General features: G+C 40.0%; 1 protein-coding gene across 1 annotated transcript in view; it reads right to left on the reverse strand.

Moving 5' to 3' along the window:
* map4l (microtubule associated protein 4 like) overlaps positions 1-21,158 on the reverse strand; it is a 107,719-nt gene that overhangs the window by 14,817 nt on the left and 71,744 nt on the right. Inside the window, exons 8-13 of the mRNA XM_035670612.1 lie at positions 13,935-14,305; positions 11,999-12,190; positions 10,482-10,596; positions 9,206-9,265; positions 7,480-7,736; positions 3,797-3,856 (exon numbers count right to left, since the gene is read on the reverse strand). Coding sequence (XP_035526505.1) covers positions 3,797-3,856; positions 7,480-7,736; positions 9,206-9,265; positions 10,482-10,596; positions 11,999-12,190; positions 13,935-14,305 — 1,055 coding nt within the window. The remainder of the gene's footprint in view (positions 1-3,796; positions 3,857-7,479; positions 7,737-9,205; positions 9,266-10,481; positions 10,597-11,998; positions 12,191-13,934; positions 14,306-21,158) is intronic.

Consider the following 21,158-nt stretch of genomic DNA (forward strand, 5'->3'; position numbering starts at 1 on the left):
GACTGACTTCCTGACTATTTGTGATGTCACAAATCCTGCTGGTAGGCCCCGCCCCTTAAAATCAGATGTTCAATGAGCACAGAGAAACTTTCCACTTTCAGCAGATAAATGTGAAAACATCCTTCTAGAGTCAAACTCTGCATCATAACAGCACACTGTAGGAATGAGAATACTTTTGACTGGAGGGGGGCTTTAAAGCCATACTGAGAGATTTGGAGAGCCCATTGTTTGACCTAAATATTAAGTCACGACCAAAACCATTCATGTGGCATTTTGAATGTCATCTTTTTGATATTCCAACTTTCAACTTTACCTGCAAGCGTGGTAAATAATATCACAAGGGTTATATCACAAAGAAACAAAAAAGAGCCAGAAAACCAAGGAAAAGCATCAACACAACACAACATAAATGAATGAGTGGATAAACAAATAAATTCATCTCCAATTTAAAAAGGGCACCATAAAAACAAAGGTACAAATGACCAGTAGGATTAAAACATGCCACTGCACTGGACATTGTGAACTGGTGTCTGCTGGTTTTCCCAGTAGGAAGCTCAATGTCTGTTTCTAGATTCTAGTCCACAACTTAGTCACGTCAGCAAGTGTCTCTGAAGTCGATATGTTAGCCGGTGCAAGCTTACAGTTCATCAGCTCTATTGAAACTGGACATCAGACAGACTACTCCTGTTGCCATTCTCTTTTCAGCCCAAACTAGATAAACAATAAGATCTGGAAAGTCACGATCTTTAAGTGGATTTGAATTTGAATTCAGCTATACTGCTGGAGTTTAGCCATTTTCAGGACACATGGAACACTAGTAAACAAGAGCTCAGCTCTAGGACACCCCACAATCATCATCATACTTATTCACTTTCTTGGTTAGAGCAAGATGAGAAGATCAATACCCCTCTAATCTCTCTTTGGCTGTTACGTATGGAGCTAGAGCCAGGAGCTTAGCTTAAAGTTTAGACTAGAGATAGGGGGAAACAGGGAGAAACAGCAAAGCCTGGCTCTGCCTGAAGGTAAAGAAAATCCACCTACCAGCACCTCTAAAGCCAACGAATGAACACATTAAATCTCATTTAATCTGTACACAAACAGAAATATAAAAACTAAATGTTATGAGTTATGTCCTGTTACTATTTATTGGGTAACAGCAAACAGGCACTTCAGGTTTTTGTGCTTGTTTAAAGTTTGTTTAAAAATATCGAACTATTCCTTTAAAGCATCAGTGTGTACAGTTTTGGTGGCACCTCACGGTGAAATTGCAAACCGCGTAGCCTTTCAAACGTGTAGGAGAAACTACAATAGTCACAAAAATCAGGAAAAATGTGAAACTTCCTGAGACCCACTCCCTCTGTAGATAAAAACAGCTTATTCTAAGGTAACAAAAACACACTAACACTAATGAAAACATACTCATTGATGTTAAATTCCATTTCTGCCAATAGATCCTGCTAAATGTTACACACTGAACCTTTAAAGTCTCTTAAATAGACTAGGAAAAAAAAGCATGCAGCACGGAAACTATTGACCAACCAGGGACATGAGGACGATTTTAGTCTCTGTATTCTCCTCCCCTATATCGGTTATTTGAACTGCTCATTTTCCAAGGGAACTGATGTATTGCTTTAATCAAGCAAGCTCACATTTGTTATGCACTGATCAGTTACCACACACACACACACCACACAACCCACACCACACACACCACACACACCACACCATGTACACTTCTTCCCATCATGTTGCGATATCAGTTTCATTGCCTCTGCGGTTGTAGTGTAAGAAGCCCTGCAGCAGACGCCTTCCTTCATTCTCTGTCTCTGTCTTCGTCTCCTTCTCCAGGATGAAAATGGCATGATGACGCAGGTGGCACCAGCAAAGGATGACTCACTGAGCAGTTAGCACACATACGCTTAACGCTCCAGCACACACACACACACACACACACAATGAGCCTGAGTATAAGTTTTCCTTTCTCTGTTTTCACGTTGTAAACATCCTAATTGATTTCAGAACACCTGTAGTAGCTGCGAGGTTGTGGTTCATGTTTCCTTAATTTCTGTGAGGAATGGTTCTAATACTACCAAGCTAAAGGGACACTGCAGTTTCCAGCCAAAGATTATACACGTTGATTTCACTAGTTAGTTCCTTCTCAGGGTGGCTGTTATGCCTACAGTATGTGCCTCATGCACTCTTCTTCTATCCTGCAGCTGTGAGCGTGCTGTCTGCAACCACTGATGTACATGGTGTAGCACTACTGTACTGGGCACAGTGGCCTAGGCTGCAACTAGCCAACGACTAGTGAACAAAACCAGGAAAAGCTGCTCTTTTGTGGTTTGTGTCAATGATATTTATGTATAATTGGTGTTTTTTTGTGAGTGCATCCAAGTTCTACAAAATGCCAGCTTCCTTTGTCCTTGGCGTGCTTTAGAAGGAGTTGAAAGAAATGGAAGCACAAGCCACACACAGCCAGTGAGACTGCAAACCGATATGTTTCACATTTCAAGATGTATTACACCAGTCACAAATTGATTGTGGGGGTTTGCAGGGATTTGCAGTGGTTTGCACAAGAGCACGTGGACTGGTGCAAAAGGCATGTAGAGGTCATTTGTGTCTTATACAGTGACATCACTGGCAGTAGGATTTAGTTGCACAAAAATCAATGTTCATTTATATTCAAGCCAAGGAGAACTTAGGAACAATGTAACATGTACATGTTGAGGTGTTATGGAAATGAGAAGAAATGATTCCTCTTTCATATCTTTTTTCCCTCGGTGTTTTTTCCGTTTGTCTTATGTTAGGTGACCTAATTGTAGAGGTAGTCACTAGGGCAGCAAAAAAGGACATGATCCCTCACTGGCTTCCCATCTGCAAAAACTGCTTACTGTGTGTGATTGAATGGCTTAGCAAGCTGGAAGTGCTGCTGCTGGGTAAAACTGTTGTGTTGGGTTTTTTTCTCAGGGTCCCACACGAGCAACGCGTCATGACACTGCTGCTTTAAAGCATCTGCTGGGTTGTGTTAATTAAGACTCTGTTAGTACCTTCTTCTGATTTCTTACTTCATTAAATGAGTAAAGGACTGCCACTTTGAATCTTTATTGTCTGCTACTGTAACATGTAACAGATTAACATTAGAATGTTTTTAAATCATGATAGAAACAAAGTAAACACACAGTAGCACACAGTAGAAGACATGTTTGTGTTTTCTTGTATTATAATAAAAAATACAAAGAGTAATAATTCAACTTGTTTACAGTTTGAGGTCCTGTTGACAGTTTTACAGACATCACTTTTATATTGACTGTCTATGGGTAAAATGTTTTGTTTTGCAGTACTGCAGTTGCCTACTAGGGATAACTACCATACGAGCTTAAGTCAGGTTATCTAGAGACTCTTGGGAATCTTGGGAAATGTAGGGGAATTTAACATGCCAGTATCCTGCAATTACTACTTTTGACCACAGTCACATGGGGTACATCAAAAGATATCCACAAAAAACGTGTTTAGAGGAAAGTCTTGTGTATATTAATTGATTTGATCATGTAACAGTGAACAGAGGATATGTTCCTTTCAGCTTTCAAGAAAACTCTTGTTTGGTATAAAAAGTCACAATGAAATGAAGTGGAAACTGCAGTGTGGACAGATATTCACACATAGTGTTAAGAGGTATAAACAGCAAAGGTGTGGTGTGTCCTGAGTGGATGCAGAATGGGCAGTGTTTGTGGTGAATGCGAGAAGAGAAGGTTGGAGGATGTACTTGTGTGTGAGGGTGTAGATGGTAGGGACTCACTCTGGCCTTGCTGGCAGGGGTGGCGGGGTCTGATGCCTTGTTGTTCTGGGTGGAGGAGACCTGGGGAGACAAGCACCCCCATTGTCAATACAACCTCCAACCAACCACACGCCGCGACACAACGGGGTGGAAGAGCAGGTGGCGGGGTGGGGACATTGAGGAGAGTGGGTTGAATCTGTGGGTTAGCAGCTGAACCAATCAGATGAGTGTATGGGTCAGTGTAGCCAATCAAAATTATTTATGGAAAATAACAGCATGGATCAAAAAGAAGCAAACTGAACCAAGATTTAGAATCAAATCCACTCTATAAATTAGATGTAGGATTTAATCATGGACCAATCAAATGGGCGGATAAGAAACAGAAGTATGTACATTTGTTTGTAGAACTGTCAATCAGATGTATCAGATAGATAATGGTGACCATTCAAATGGCAGTAAGCAGATGAGCACTCTTCAAAACATGACAATGAGTTACAGTGGATTAGTACCAATAAATTACAGTTTGTCTATTAGTGACAAAAGCACAAATATAACCTTAACCAGAAAACAACAGATCAAATACTAATACTGGAGTTTGTACTAGTGCTCAGACACCAGTCCACTTCCTAAATACTGAGGATGGAAAGGTTGTTAGACCAAAAAGCTCCTGTTGAATGGAAAATATTAAAATACATAACAGACACACCAATATTTGTATCACTGGAGGCTGAATGAGTCAGTGCCACTTATTGTGACGCAGGGTGGGGGCTGCGTGTTTGTGTGTGAAGTGGCTGACAGACAGGCAAAAAGAGCAGGAGCATGTCTTTGGAAGGGAGACACAGCAGGACCAGATCTGCAACTGCAAAACACAGTGCATCTGCCTCAAAGGAAATAGTGCCCACAAATTGCAGTTTGATGCTGACAACCCGTTGACTGCTCTCTTACTGTGTACAGGAAATATGAGGGTTAGGCCAATTTCACAGAACCATTTGGAGAGGCAGCTACAGCCCTTTCTCTACACTGATCTAACGTTAATTGGCCATGCGATCATGTCTAAACGATGCAGGTTGAGAAAGTGAGGAATCACTGTGAATGTGAGACAGGGTGTTGCTAAAAAAAGGAGCATGCATGCTGTTTCCCTGGATAAATAGAGGGGAGATAGCGTCTGTATGACAAATCTCAAATGGTATGCAAGCCCTGTCTACCCAGCCAGCTCCTGCTATATGTTAGCCTGCTCTACAGTGTGACCAGGCAGAGGAAGGTTGGAATGGAATATGTATAGATGTGACAGAAAGATTATCAAGTAAAGGAGATAAAAACAAACCTATTTAAGAGCACAGCAGTGTATATTTTACATCATATAAAATATGAATAGAATAGAATGCTAAATATGAATCTAGAAGTGATGGTTAGCTTAGCTTAGCATTAAGACTGGAGACAAGTGTTGCCAACTTGGTGACTTTCTCGCTAGATCTGGCGAATCTTCGGACCCTCAACTTTCTTTCTAAAAAAGCTACTAGTGTCAAATTTAGTGACTGATTTAAACCTTTGTAGAATTTTATACATTGTTCCTTCAAATATACTGTAGTGAGTTTGTTATTATTTGGCTAAAGATACCTTTCAAATAGCTTACATTTTTTTTTAGAATTGACACTGCTGGAAACACAGGGAACCACCTAGCTTCAACGTTCATACACATCAACAGCACCTCTGAATACATTATAGCTAGCAGCTATTCTGAATCACTCCAACAAATTTGTGAGTTTATAGCTGTTTATAGGAATAATTGGAGGTTAAACAACAGTAGTTTGATGGAAGAATACAGCAGAGATGGAAACAGGATGAACTGGACTGAACACATTATATCAAATAACAGGGCAGACGGAGAGCAGATGATGATTCAAAGCGACAGCAGAACCCTTTCCCCAAGTCACACACATTTAAAAGGGACACAAACACAACCAGGTGTCTGAGCCATGTCAATCCATGACATGCTGTGCACCTTCACCACAGTGGAATAAAGGAAGAAAGATCACAGTTTGTCAGCCTGTGTGTTACAGCAGCTGGCAGGGGACTCTGGGATACTGTTAAGGCAGGTGTACCTGGGAGTGTGAGAACAAGTTCACATAGCAGCATTAGGCAATGATAAACAATGACAATGCTTCATGTTGAACTGAATAGACAGAGGGAGATGAAAGGAAGTGGAAGAAAGTAGTTGTTGTCTCTTCAATTAGCATAAAATGGTTACACCCTTTAAAAAACTCAATGTCTGCAATGCAGAGGTGAGGTATTTGTGAGTCACATATGATTTGGTATGGTATAGGATTGCAGTACATTTGCCAAATGAGGTGCTGAGCATGTGTGTGTTAACCATTTGAATGTAGGTGGTATCAATATTCCCTCTCCTACTTGTTAACAGTCCTCCCCTCTCCATCCATCCTAATCTCATCCCCCAATATGTCTCACCAGAGCTGCGACACACTGTGCTGCCTTACATAGCACAGAAATGTGACTGAATCCAGTGTATTCAGTACCGACTCAGTGACAGAGCATGCACTGATCTCCTGTTGGTTTTATCAGCTGCAGACACACAGACACTGTTGTTACAGCTTTATGGGGATCTAAGGACCACATTCACAATGCTTCATTAAATCTAGTCTGCACTGCCTCAAGACTAACAGTGATTTTCTACAGAAATAAAACCCACTTTATTCTCAGAGGATCTGCTTGGTCACAATATATTGTTAGATTTAAAGGTAAAACAATTGAATACCATTCATTTGCCATTTCCATGCTATTAGAGGAATTTGGCGTTGAACACCTTGTTGTACCTGTTTCATAAATGCAGAGCCTGCAGATTTTGACAGAATGAAAACAAAGTCACCAGACAACAGGATTGTCTGGTGTGAGATCAAGACTACATCCACATTAACTCACTAAAACTTTTGGCTTCCTGTCTACACTAAGACGGTGTATTTCACACCTTCCTTGACATAATTCTCAGTACGTGTTCACAGCTAAGCTAATTAGTTTTAGCTAGCTAGTGTTAGCTTCCTGTGACTGGTTTAATGGAGGATGATAAGCTAACGCTAATGGATGTCTAGAAATGTAGGATGTGAGACAGGACTGATCAATTTCAGTTCAGTTAAAAAAGTACAAAAATAAACACCTCCTCATGAAAACTACTGACTGGTCTATGCTGCTTAAATACTTGTACACCTTGTTTTCGGTGCTTTTGATTTAAATATGGAATGAAAAAGTCAATAAAATTAATTTAGTTTACAGACAAAAAGTTGAATAACCTTTAAACATGTGTTTGTTATGTAGCTACAACAGTAAATCATAATAAGGGAATACATATAACAATGTGCACTGTATTTTTTGTCTTTTATTTATTTTAATAGTGGCACTTTAAATCTTTCATAGAGATCTGCTCAGACACGGTTGTGGCCAGTGTGGCAGTTGTGACCTCCTTCTTACACTTCTACCCCACTCTGTGATCACTTACTGGCAGTAAGCTGTATTTATGATTATTATATTGTTTTATGATTATTTTTAGTATTTAAGTAAGTAAAACATGTTGTTAGGATGTACAGCACATGGCTGCTATTTGATTTATAGACCAAGCAGTGCCAAATGATTTGCTGATACAAGAATATGTCATATGAACATAGACCTTTCTTATGCTGCCTGGTTCATCCTACCTTTCCTCCACCAGGCTGGTACTTGATGTTGTCAATGGATCCGATCTTGGAGCGGACGTTCTTAAGGTCAGGTGTCGGAGCGTTGATGGGCCGGGGGGTACGTGGAGCGCGTGGCACCGGCGGCTTCTTCTCCATTGGGGTCTGCTTGGGCACGGGGGGTTTGGTGATGACCCGGCGGCGGTGAGAGGAGCTGGCTTCACCGTTAGTGGAGGCAGCCGGAGTAGCAGGAGTGGTGGTGGAGGCAGGACGAGGACGGGCTGCAGAGGAAGGAAAAAACAGTAACACAAATGAAGTATTGATTTCTGTGAAAATGTGAAAACTGAAAAGTAAACACCAGTCAAACAACTTCTGTTTCACTTGTAAAGTGAAGTAATGACATCAGTGAGATGAGTGTGAAAACAACATGCTTATGTTTTTCATGAACAGTGAACTGAACGTATCCATTTGCAACTAATGAACGAGAGTGTTGTTAACTCACACAAGACTTAATGATGCTGTGTTATGGGTTTATTACCCCCAGCATGCCGGCACGGCACCATGGCAGCGAGTGCAACTGGCATTACAGACGCAACTACCGGTACTGCTGAAGGCAGTTCATATGGGTATTTGTAGGAGCTTTATGAACAAATCAGTACAGTACAATATCACATTTTTATGTAAATTGTGCCTATCAGGGGTTCATTTTAATCTGTGTCAACTGAACATTGAGCTAGCTCTAGTGACACTAAAAAGTAAAAATATTCTCACTTATTACTATTACTTATTACTATATTTTTCATGTTTTTCTACTTTGTTTAAAGATATATATATATATTTTTTTTTTGTATTGTTTTACTAATTTGTATATACATGAATTTACGCTGGCTTTGGCAATGTAAATGTCATTTTCCCAGTAAAGCCCTTTTGAATTAAACTGAATTGGATTGAAAAGAAGAGGAGCTCAGTGTTCATCATTGAAAAAGATCATGCTTCAATGTAATGTAACACATTAGACATGATATGATTCTTTTATATAATGGGGCAGTAAAAGTAACACTCTGTTTATTGTCCCCTAAAGCCAGGCAGACACCGTATGGATTAAGCCATAACCCCAAATTGATCGACCCAATCTAATTTTAGAATCATGGAAAATATGAGCCAGATCGGCTATTGTTTGAAGTGCAGTTTGAGGGGGGTCACGATGCCTAATTAAGTGCCTGAATGATTAACAGTATGGTTGTCAGACGATCTAATGGGTTTCTGGCATGGCAGAAATTTTGGTCAGCTGGAGTTTGAGCAGTTCAGTAGTCACATTTCCCAATATGGCTGCTGCCAAAAGATCCATTATTCACTGAACTGAGTCAGTTTTAATATTACTGGGATGGTATTTTACTGGTTGTGACAAGAACTTATATTTTTCTCCTTACTGCACGTTCATAGTAGAATTCTAAGTATTAATGCTGGCTTTTTCTCTTTTTGTCATCAGCACTGTTGAAGACACAGTCATCTTGTTTGAATAAACTTGATTGAAATTGAGAAAACCATGCTGGGGTTGCTCCACTGCGTCAGTGCGGCCAGTCCATTTATCCGTACAGTGTGAGCATAAACATCGTAGGTTCTGCCCATAAAACCACGTATAGGTCTCTATCCATAACCTTTATTTTATTCTAGTGACATTTAGAATTTGAGGAGAACAACACGGAAACTTATCGTCACTGACTGTCCATCTTCTCTCTCAGTTTGTTACCTGTAGTCTTGGGTTTCTTGGGCTCCCCCGTCTTGTTATCAGTCTTGTCATTCTTGTTCGCTGAAAGCAGGAAATATAGCACACAAGCTCAAAAACACCAGACTGACACGTAACCCTGGTAGTGCAGTGTACCAAGTTCCACCAATTTGTTGATGCAATAATACAGGTTTTTATTGGTTTTGGGCTCTTTTAACTTCTAGTATTGATTTTACAGCAGATTTAAAGTTGAGTTCTTTCTTAGCACCCTCATCAACATTGTTTTCTGCAGCAGCAGTTGGTCGTACACTACACCCCCTACAGCTAAAACTAATCATTCTTTTCAATTATTTATTTGGTCCATAAAATGTCTGAAAATTGTGAAAGAAGTTTCCCAAAGCCTAAGGTGACATCTTCAAATGTCTTGTTTTGTCCACAACTCAAAGACATTCAGTTGCTGTCATAGAGGACAAAAGAAAGTGGAAAACATTTGAGAAGCTGAAATCAGAGAATTTGGAAATTTTTTCTTTGAATATTACGCAAAACAATTAATAGTTGACAATTTATTTAATATTTGTTGTAGTTTTCACAAATTTCTCCTACACGCATGAAAGGCTGAGCTGCTAGATGCCACTAACTCTTACACACTGGTCCTTTAAGGGCAATAGGTGACGTGAGTCATTTTACCGTTTATGGAGGTGTTGGCATGTTGATAACATTGTGCTGTAAGTAATGCTGCCATCATGTGGGAGAAGCATTATGAAATCTGACTAAACTGCTGCCATCAGAGTTCACTCATGCAACTAAAGTGAAATATGCACCTTGCAGCACATAACAGCCATCCCTGTTAACTGAGTGAATGAATCATATTCTCTGAGGCTGCTGAGCTGAGGTGCACAAAAAGCAGAGAGCCTGTTTGTCTAACGTTGCTCGGACTGAGTCACAGTTCCCTCGCTCAGAGAGGTGAGATAGTGTTTGCGATGTGCAGATAAAAATATCAGTCTGCAGTCTTCAAAAGCCTGCTCTTGAATCCGATTAAGTGTAACATATGGCAGCAATTCAGTTAGCCTGTTGCCTGGAGTGGTGCCAGTTGACATTGTGAGTCACTTTTCCAGCTACAGTAGCGGGTTCAGGCCCTGTTGGAGGTCATGTTGCACTGGCAACACTATGAACTAGCCAAAGAGTCTGTGACAATACTGTTCATATCACACAATCAGGGACAGGGGGCAGACACTGTAGATATAATAGAAATGATAATACTGTACAAGCTGTGTGTGCGTGTGTGTGTGTGTGCAAGTACCAGCAGTTTTACTTGCAGCAGTCGCAGAGGAGCCATTCTTATTGGCAGCTGCACGGGGAGTGGGCGTGGCCTTTGGCACAGATGGGCGTTTCTCAGCCGTCCCATTATCTGGAGTCTGGAAGCAGCAGAGGAGAGATGAGCTGTGGGTGTGTGAGAGTTTATGTGTATGTCTGCACATACCGTAGGTTTGTGTTTACAGCTGCATGCATAAAGGCTTTGTTATCCTGTTTTCCGGTGTTATCTGCCAATCATGCAGACTTGACATCAGCAGAGAATAACAGCAAAGAGAGGAAAGAAGGTGAAGACAGACTTATGACAAACAGGAGTGGAGGAAGGATGGAGGACTAAGGTCTCATTGTTAGATTTAAAAAATCATAAAGTAGACTGAGATACAGTCACCGCAGTAAAGTGCAAACAAAGGCAGCAACTACCTCCCTAGATCAAGGTAGCTGCAGAATTCAGGGCATGATGGGAAATGCCTGGATCACCGTTGAACTAAGAGATGATGACAATGAACCTTTCATTTTTGAATTGGAGAGATTTTGATTATATTAATGTGACTTTGCACTTTGTTCTGTGGTTGATGGTGACTTTTATCAGCAAGAGAAGCTGAATAATTTCAGCTTTTATTACAGGTAGTTCTCATAGATGGCACAAAATCTGTAACAGTTCTAGTCTACAAATGGATTAGCAAGTGACACACAAAACATTTGGTAGGTGGAATGTGAGGATTCTTAAAATAACATCTGTACAGATGTTAAGGCCTGACAGTCAGAATATCAGATCAGTAATGAAAATGATTGTCCTGTTTTCTACTTTTACCACTGTTTTGACTATTGATTCATGTTGTCAGTTCCATTAGTTTTTGAGCAACTGCCCCAGCAATCAAGTCTGGACAGCCTATTTATATACAAAACTCACATAATGTCTGCTTTACATTCTTGTTTTTTTTTCTCCCCTCTCTCCCCACTCTTTCCTTTCTTTCGTTCTTTATTATTATTTCTCTATTACTTTATTTATTGTCATTTTCTTTTACTTATTCCTGCCACATACATTCCTCTTTCTATTTTTCTCAGCTAATGCACCACTTCCCCTTGTTGCTCCTCAACACACACACATGCGCACGCACACAAACACACACACACACACACAACCACACACACACACAAAGTACATGTTCACAGATACAGTTGGAATCCTATACAATATACTTGCACTGTGTGTATAATATATATATATATTATATATATAATATATAATAATTTCTTACACTGATATTTAAGTATTTAACATATACTGTATATTAATAGCCTATTTATAGCCTTATCTCCACTAATTATAACTACTGTATTTATTTTTGTCCTTTGTGCAATTATTTTTACACCATGCATTGTCTTCCCTGTGACATGTGCAATGGTTTGACAGACTAACAAGCTGCTTGGGTGAGTTTTTATTTGGTTTCTGTCCATTTTGATGAGTCCATGAGAACACAAGTACAGACAATGGATTATACTCACCTTGGCAGCTTTGGCCGAGCCAGCTGCTGCTGGTGGCCGCTTGGCGGCAGTGGGTGTGGTCGCCTTGGGTACAGGGCTTTTTTTATTGGCTGAGGTGGGGGAGGGGCGTTTGGCTGAGGTGGCCTCGCCATTGGTGGAGAGGGTGGATGGGCGGGATTTAGCTGAGTTTGGTTTAGCTGAACCCACATCAGGCTGGTGATAATGGAATTAAAAGAAGCCACAATAAGAGTGAAAAAAGGGAGAAGGCAAGGAAAGAAATAAAACGGACAGATAGAGAAAGAAAAAGCAATCACTGATTGCAATGGCCGTGTGATATGGCAGCACAGCCAGCAACCGTATGACAATCATAAAATAAATTCTTAAATTAAAATTGAAATTTATAGCCACTTCAGAGAGCTCATGAGCAGTAAATCATAAAATTAACCTCAAATCTCATGAAATGAGCAGCATTCCAAAAGTAGCACATGATACTGAAAACTCAGTCTCACATTCATACACAACACACACACACAACACACCCCACACAACACACACAAACACACACACACAGAGACTCAGTGATGGACATACTATTTAGCACTTCTAAACACATATTAAAGGCCCAGGCAGTGCTGAACGCTTGGTGTGATAGATTATATTGATTTTACTTTGATTTTGTGTGGCCTGTCCTCCTTCCAGGAGTGGAGGCGGGGTTGTGTGACTCAGGTCGTACCTATCTGGCAACACCCAAAACTGCTCAACGTCCTGCTGGAAGAGTATCACGTATATCTGTATTTTTGTAATCAAAATTTGTTGTTCTATTCTGTACACATGACATCTATTGCATGTCTGTCCTCCTGGGAGAGGGATCCATCCTCCCTTGCTCTTTCTGAAGTTTATTTCTTTTTTTTTCACCAGTAAAGGTTATTTTAGGGGAGGCTGTCCTTTGAGGACAAGAACTGAAGGTCTAAGGACAGCGGGTGTTAAATGCTGCACAGATTGTAAAGCCCCTTGAGGCAAACTGTGATTTGTTATTGTGGGCTATATGAATAAAATTGATTTGACTTGATTTTTACTTACAGACTTTTTATACATATTTGTATGAGTATTGTTGGAGGGATGAACTGCAAATGATTGCTTCACTGTAATTGTTCTGTACAATAGAACCTGAACTTGTAGCATCACAGGGCTAGTTGGTGAACTACTTTAGCTGTGTGTGTGTGCTCTTTATACTATTAGAATTTTTTGAAAAATCACAATATATCACCTTGTTTACAGCATCATAATATATCACAATATATTGAACTATAACCTCTGTATCGTGATACATAGTGTATTGCCAGATTCTTTTCAGCCCTAGTCAGTTGCAGCCCTAAATAAAAGTTAATGGTACATCAGCCAACAAGCAATGACAGTTTTTCTCCATTTTGGACTCTGACTTTTCATTCCCTCAAGGTGGTTTGCTATTGGTCAAATTTGCATGTCACCAAAATTGAACATGACATAATAGATTTGCACAAGTTAATTAACCCCCGTAAGCAAATTCACTGATTGCTGCCATATAAATCAAAATTTCATTTGAAATGCCAGCGTCAACTGGCAGTGAGACAGACACACACAGACACACACAGACACACACACACACACACTGATGAGACCGGTGGAAGCAGCAGAAGCAGTGCACTGACTGAAGTGAATGATGTTTATGTCATTTTTGCAATCAGCCTGAGCATCTGTGTGTGTGTGTGTGTGTATTTGTGTGTCTTGCTCAAGGACACTGTAGCAGGGTGTTGTTGGATACACCGGCTGTGGCAGAGTTCGAAGCTGTAACCTTTGGGTGACGGGGCTGTTTCTGTAACCACTGGACAGTCTGCCACTGTGTGAATCTGTTTGCAGGAAATGTGTGTGGGAAGCAGTATTCTGTGTGTGTGTGTGTGTGTGTGTGTGTGTGACCCACCTTGCTCTTGCTGTCAGGGCTTGGCAGAGTCTTGCTACCGTTGCCTGTTGGAGACTTGGCTGTCCCTTTCCCCCCCTTCTCCTCCTTTTTCTCAGCAGGCTTCTTTTCCTCTTCCTTCTTTTCGTCTTTGTTGGTCTTCTCCGGTTTGTCCACCTTCTCCGCCTTCTCGTTGGCCTTGTTGTTTTTCTCCGCGTTCATCTTCTCCATCTTTTCATCATCTTTGACAATCTTCTCGGACTTCTGGTTCTTGTCTGGACCGTTGTCCTTCTTCTGCTGCTCCTCTTTCTCTTTCTTGTCAAAGGCATCGACCTTGTCCGTCTTGCTGGACATCATGTCTGTCTTCTCCTGCTTGTCCTTGTTGTCAGGTTTCACTGTGAGAGAAAAAATGTCATTGTCAGGATCAAAGCTTATTTGACCCAAATAATTGAATGTTTACATAAAAAAACATATAAAATAATTAATAATAATTTCACTATTACTCCATTGACTACAAGTTAGTCCAATGTATAAGAATGACTATTCTGTTCATAACTTTCACACTCTCCACTGTTAATCTGCCAAACTACAGTACAGACAGTTATGGAATACACTAGGGTTACAGATGCTCACAGATGGCCCGGCATTGGCCCGATCTTTCAGGGCCTTTAGACACAAACACTACGTGGCTGAGGTTCGGGGAAAAATGTGGTCATGTTCCAAAGAGACCAGCTTTGAATGTTAGTAGGAGACCAACAGCTTTGTTGACCAATCAATCCACCCTGAACCTAATTTATAACATTATTAGGCTACTTCTACCTTTTCATCTGAGAGACACAGTCATTATTTGATAACCAAAAAACGTCCTTGTCAGGTAAAATAAAGGCTGTTAGTCTAATTGTTTGAATTCTGTACATGCTGTTACATGTCAAAAGTTCATATGTAATCAGCACTGCAGCCAAATTGTACAAACTGACTCTTAAATACCTGACAAACATTTCTTATAAGACACTTCTGTGAGAAGTGTGGACATACTATAGCTCTAATGTGTAGCAATGCTTTCACCGACATGAAATAATTAGCTAATTGCAAGGGAACTTTAGTTATTTATAGATATGACTGTCCATGTGGGTTCAGTTATGTAGGTCGCAGCAGCACACGATTCCGGGTCTGGTTGGTAAACAGGCCAAGCCCAGTGATTCCATTGCTCTAGATTATGCAAGTGCCCACAATGGTGACGCTGTGCCTTTAAAATCCATGTCAGTAAGGTCATATCCAGTCCTGATAGAGGAGGCCAACAGACTGTTTTGTAAGTATATCCTGGCCTTTGTGATAATGCTGATCTGTCACCACTTTTAACTGGATGATTCCTCTTTCTTTGAACTATACATTGATATACAGCTGTTTTATTGCCCTTTTATGTTTTATGTTAAGCTCTTGGAATTACCTTGTTGTTCACAACTGTCATACAAATACATTTGTCTTGCATATTCTTCTTCATTACATCTGCTAGTGTTTTGTCCATTGAGCTGTATCAGATGTAACAAGTCAGCTTAGGTCAACTAAAAACTTTACAAGCTTTACAATTTGGCCAACACATGAAACCCTCTATCCTTAGACCCTCTATAACAGCAGTGGTGCACACATGTGACTGTGTCTAGATATAATATATAACTTTAGTCTAATATTCAGGCCATTCTGTGTCCCGTTATTATTCAGTCTTACACTATATTCATGTTAGCTGTTGTTGAATATGTTATTTTGTCCTAACCAATCAGGACATCCCCACCAGCCCATCCCATGACATCACAATCAGTCTAGTTGTTGACAATTAAAAGAAATTACAAATGTAGTCTTTTGCCCTTTTGTGGGAATGTTTCTGTTGATATTTTTCTTGCCGTGGCACTAAAAGATGATTAATTCGGCCTACAAAGTTCTGGTGAGAACAGCAGCAGACCTATTTTAATAGCTTAAAAGAATTAGATGTGGGTGTCAATTCACAGGACTGGAACCAGGCTAAAATGACTTGTAAACTAATGCAGGATAAAGTTAAAGCTGCAGTAGGTAACTTTAATTAAAAAAATAATTCCCAAGTTGTCAAATACCAATGCTTTGGGTTGGTGTCTCAACAATGAACTCTCTTTCTCGGATCTGATTGGTTGTTTTCGTTCAGGCCTGGTGGATTTTTGCAGATGTCATTAGGAGCACTAGGAGGAACCTGATTTTTTTCACAGATTATCTGTCTCATGTACTACTGTCAGGATATAAGTGGAAAAAGCCTTCAGCAAATATGAATACAAGGTTTATTTTTATAAAAGTGACCTACTGCAGCTTTTAATGACCAATTTCATCGAAACCCAGATTATACAACTGGTTTCACAGGCTGAGTAGTATTCTCCACGAAGAGTAAACTGAACTTTTTGTGGAGGGCTGTTTTTAGCATGTTTTCTGCACCCTTATTATATGCATAGTGAGTTCCAATTACATTTCTGTTTAATTCTAGTTATATTTAAGTAACATATGCAGGTGAGAATCAGAGATATGATAACCAAAGACAACTTAATAAGAAGGTTTTTAAAAATCAGAATCTGAAAGGTATGTGTCCTCGGATTTCAGTGCTGAGTGTTCTTCATCTATGCACCAGGATTATGCAAACAGCATTCAGGGACATCTATCATCCTCAGAGGAAGCACTAGGTCAAACTAGGTTGCAGCATCAATGTTGCCAACAGCTGATTCATAGGATGAGCACAGCATGAGGAAGAAAAAGAGAGAATAAAGTGGAACCAAGAGGGACATATGACAGAGGAACAGTGCAGAGGGAGGCAGAGACAGAAGGGGTTCGGGAGGTTGGCGGGGTTAAGGACAGATAGCCGGCGGGGCTGAGGGGGGTGCGGGAGGGGGGCAGAAAGAAAGGGTCTCTTTGTTGCCACCAAGACATCTCTTACGTAACAGTGACACTGGACACTACTGTGCCCTAATGTCCGCTCATTTCCCTCTGCGCTGCTATATCTCCTCTGAAACAATGCCAATTTGTTTGCTCAAGCAGACCACATGGAGCAAAGCCAAATTGTAGTAAATACAAATTTAACATCATTTTGTTAAGACAAGAAACTTGCCAGAAAACATTGTTTATGCCATGGACGTGTAAAAATCCAAAGAGAACAACAACGGCTACCCTTGACTAAAGCTAAACTTACTTACTTTTCCCCCTTAGCTGTTTACTGTCATTGAAATAGATACATTTTGCCGAACTAACATCTTTTGTTTATTTATCCAACATAAATAAGGCAGAAAATCTAGTCATGGAGGAAAAAACGGCTGAGATAGTCGAGATAAAAAGGTACCTAGCCTAACGTTAGCTTAGCAGGGTAGCAGTAACTGCCATCTCAGCTGTAACTGACTCTAATGGAGTCAAAGGTGTTGTTTTAAAGGTGCCAGTATCCTCATTCAACACAACCCTAACCACCACATACCCTAACCTAACTAAAATACTTTTTTAGCTCTCTTATATCCATTTTAAACCATGACATTTAGCACTGTTTTCTCAGCGTAAGCTAGCTATGTGTTTACATAAAGACACAGTTTACTTTTTAACTACCTGTATTCCGCTTCTGATTGGCTCCGACTCACTCACGCTGTCATTAGAACTCTAACCGTTTCACTCCTGCCTACCACCAACCAACCAAACTAACAAAGGCAACAAACAGTAGCCAATCAGAGGCAGTGGAGGGCGGGTCTTCACAGAATGCCGATGGGGGAAAAGGAGTGTGTACTGAGGTGTGTGGGTTTGTACCTACTGACCAGCAGTTAACAGCAAGTACACAGTAAGAAGTAAGAGTACTCATTTAGACAAAAACGATAAGTATCGAGGTCGTGAAATATTTGTCTGGGTATCTCCTCGGTATTACTAAAACCCTGCATACAGCAATGCTGGTGAGGTACTCCTAAACAACTGCATAACTGCTTCTGTGTGTACACATAAAGATGGCTTGATGCTAAGAAAACAGCACTGAAAATGTCTATTAAAAAAGGTTAGGGTTGTGATGAATCAGGGTACTGGCTTTTTGCTCCAATTCAACCACTGGTGCTGGCCCATTTCATGCACTGTGTGTAACCACGAAAAAGCTAAAGCATGTTCAGCATTCAGAGTCATTCATTTGGAGTTTGGTTATCCTCCTGCGGTCCTGTTCTCACTGTTCGTCTAGCGCTATTGTTTTGTTGTGCTTTATCAAGCTGTAATGGAGTCAGTTCCAGCCTGAGCTGATGTTAATGCAAACTCATCACTTGCTGCAGCTGCTTCACAAAGCCTCTCAGTGACACCTACTTGTTTCACGAATTTTAATGTCCTCCATTCCAAGATCCTTGCGGTGTTTTGGTCCTGTTTGATTTTTGTGTCTGACAGAGAAAATATGCATCAATATAATTCCATTTAGGCAGTGAAGGGACTAAATAGAGGTCTAAAATGCTACAGAAAACTAGAAATTATGTCATTTTCTGATTCATTATAATGGAATTTTTTGCTATTTTAATCTACTTTGGGTGGTGTGGTAAGTTCTGCTTTGTTCTTCCTGTCTGCCACAGATAATGAAAATCCAGGCATTAATAGAGTGCCCCACTGATTTAGCACTGCACTCTGCACTGTCAGACAGTTTTTACGTATCAAAATTGATGCAGCAGAACCAGAGATATCATCCGACAGAGATACAGTTAGACAAAACAATCTCACGTTGAGGTCCACAGTCTTTCCTGGATCTTTAAACAACATCTCATTGTCTTCATTGGCAGATCGGCTGAAAGAGCATGTAAGTGGACTTTCAGATTGTTACTGAAAGATCAAAAAATCTTTCTGCCATTCGGAAATGCAGTGAGAAAGAAAGAGAAGCAGTCAGATAATCAGACAGGATGTAAACCCCTGCCACCTTATCTTGGAAAAGATGGACAGTCAAATGTAAATATTCATCTCAGTTTACAGACCAATTTCCTGCTTCAACTATGAGGTATTATTAGCAACATTTCTGGTGAGGTTACAATTGCTTTACCCCAAATAAAGTGGTTTATATCATCGTCTTACAATGTCTCTGACTGTCTGATTGCTCATGTTTCTTGCCCAGAGGTACAAGAAAATATCATATTGCGATATTCTGTTTTGTGAGATCGTATCAATTCTCAAAACACTAGTGTTGTAAACGTAGAAAGTAAAGCTATGATGTTGGCTGTTACAGGGACATGATTGTGTGTTCTTTATACTTTGACAATTTTCCTAAAATTAGATTCACGAAAAAACCTGCAATGTATCACCTTGCTTATATCGCAGTATTGGAGTAGTATTATAATATATTGAACTGAAACCCCTGTATCGTGATACGCATCATATCTCCCTGTTCTTGCTATGTCAGACCTATGGTGATGTCATATTCTCAGATCAGAAGTACGTTATCATAATCAGTAGCAACAATGGCCAAAATAATGTTACTTAACTACTAAGTTGTAATAAGCAAAATTATACTTTGTATACATTTGTTTTGTGCATTGGACATGGGAAAATGATATACTGGTATATTTCTGCCTATTTTAGGAAGTCAAAATCAATAAAACCTTTTGAAATTGACAAAATAATAATGTTCAACAACAACAACATGGATTTGACCAGGGGAGACCAAGAGTGAAAGGCTGAAAGCAACACGTAGACTGCACCAATTTTGTGTCATATTCCTATAAAAACACATACACTGTCTGAATAATCTAAAAGCCGCTATCCTCACTTTACAATGATGACTCTTTAGCTTCAACACAAACTGGTGGCTTTACTGCTCAGGCTACAGCAGTTTTCACCACTGTATCACTCCACCCTGCAACACCAGCAATATGACTCATCCAACATGAAACTGCTGGCTGAGAACACAGAGGATATATCTAATACCACGCTACAATACACAGCTGCTGGCAACCAGCTGTGTGTGTGTGTGTGTGTGTGTTTGTGACAAAGAGAGAAACAGAGAGAGAGTTGACTGCCACGTAAATCAGGGCATGACTAACGTACACAGACATGGAGCTGGTGCAAGGATATTTTACTGCAGGCGGCCTTCACAACACACACACAGACACACAGACACACACACACACTTTCTCCCTCACATGCACACATAAACCCAGTCTGAGTATTGACCGCTATAGTTTCTATTTGCTAGCATGACAGCTATCAAGCTATGACACTGACAGACAGGCTAATCAATAGACACACTGAAAGACACACATACACACATTACACAATAAACACAAACTGATTTTGTGTTCAGTGACATTTCTGCAGTGTGTGTGAGACAAGCTTTACTTTTTGTAAAGCCCTCTTTATGTAATAATGAGGAATGTTTTTATTAATGCATATTACATTTAACTCATTTTTCATTTAGCATTTGTTGCTGTTAATGTTTGCAAATGGTGCAAACACATTGCAATTCAAATAATGTTCAAACTTTATTTGTATAGCTCTTTTCTTAAAGCTAGAAGAGTGTTAATCAATATTTGACACTATTTAGCAATAGCAATTCATTATTGCTCTTCTGTTACATTTCTGACAAAGTCGCTCCTCGAGGAGTAACTCCTGTAGTCTTAGACAACACTGGCTGTTATCTCTGCTAAACCACAGCTGTCACCAGATAAACCAAGACTGTAAACTTAAGAATTATAACTTTAAAGTCGGGTGAGTGTGCTACAGCTTCAACAACACCTTCAGGTAAATCAGCATGAGACAAAAATAAATTAATTTCTGAGATCTTGAGATTAATCTCAGAACAGACAACTAGACAACATTCTTCACTTGGTCATCAAAACAAAGATAAGACACACATTATTGTTCCAAAATGTATATATGTCTTAATACATGTCTTAAGGTGATCTTTAACAATAATTGTTATAATAATATATTTTTTTAAATATGTGTCATACAGGGGCACACAATTATTTGTATCCAGAATTCCTTTGCTTGAAGCAAGCAGTAGAAGATCTGAAACTGCGACACTGCGAGCCCCTCCCTCACCTGCTGCACCTGTTCACCTTCCCTCTCCTGCAACCACATATTCAGCAACTGCCAACTAGCTTTAAGACTATGTTATCAGTTCTGTTCTGTTTTTCTGTATTTGGTAATTTGTTGTCCCTGACCCCCGTACAGCAGAGACAACATTATAGGAAGGACAGCGCTGGTTCCAACATAAAGACTGCAGGTAGCTGAGCCCATCTGTCTAATGCA

This window comes from Morone saxatilis, unplaced genomic scaffold, assembly GCF_004916995.1.
Source record: "Morone saxatilis isolate NCDOM2014 unplaced genomic scaffold, NCSU_SB_2.0 Contig23, whole genome shotgun sequence".
NCBI classification, from domain to species: domain Eukaryota; kingdom Metazoa; phylum Chordata; class Actinopteri; family Moronidae; genus Morone; species Morone saxatilis.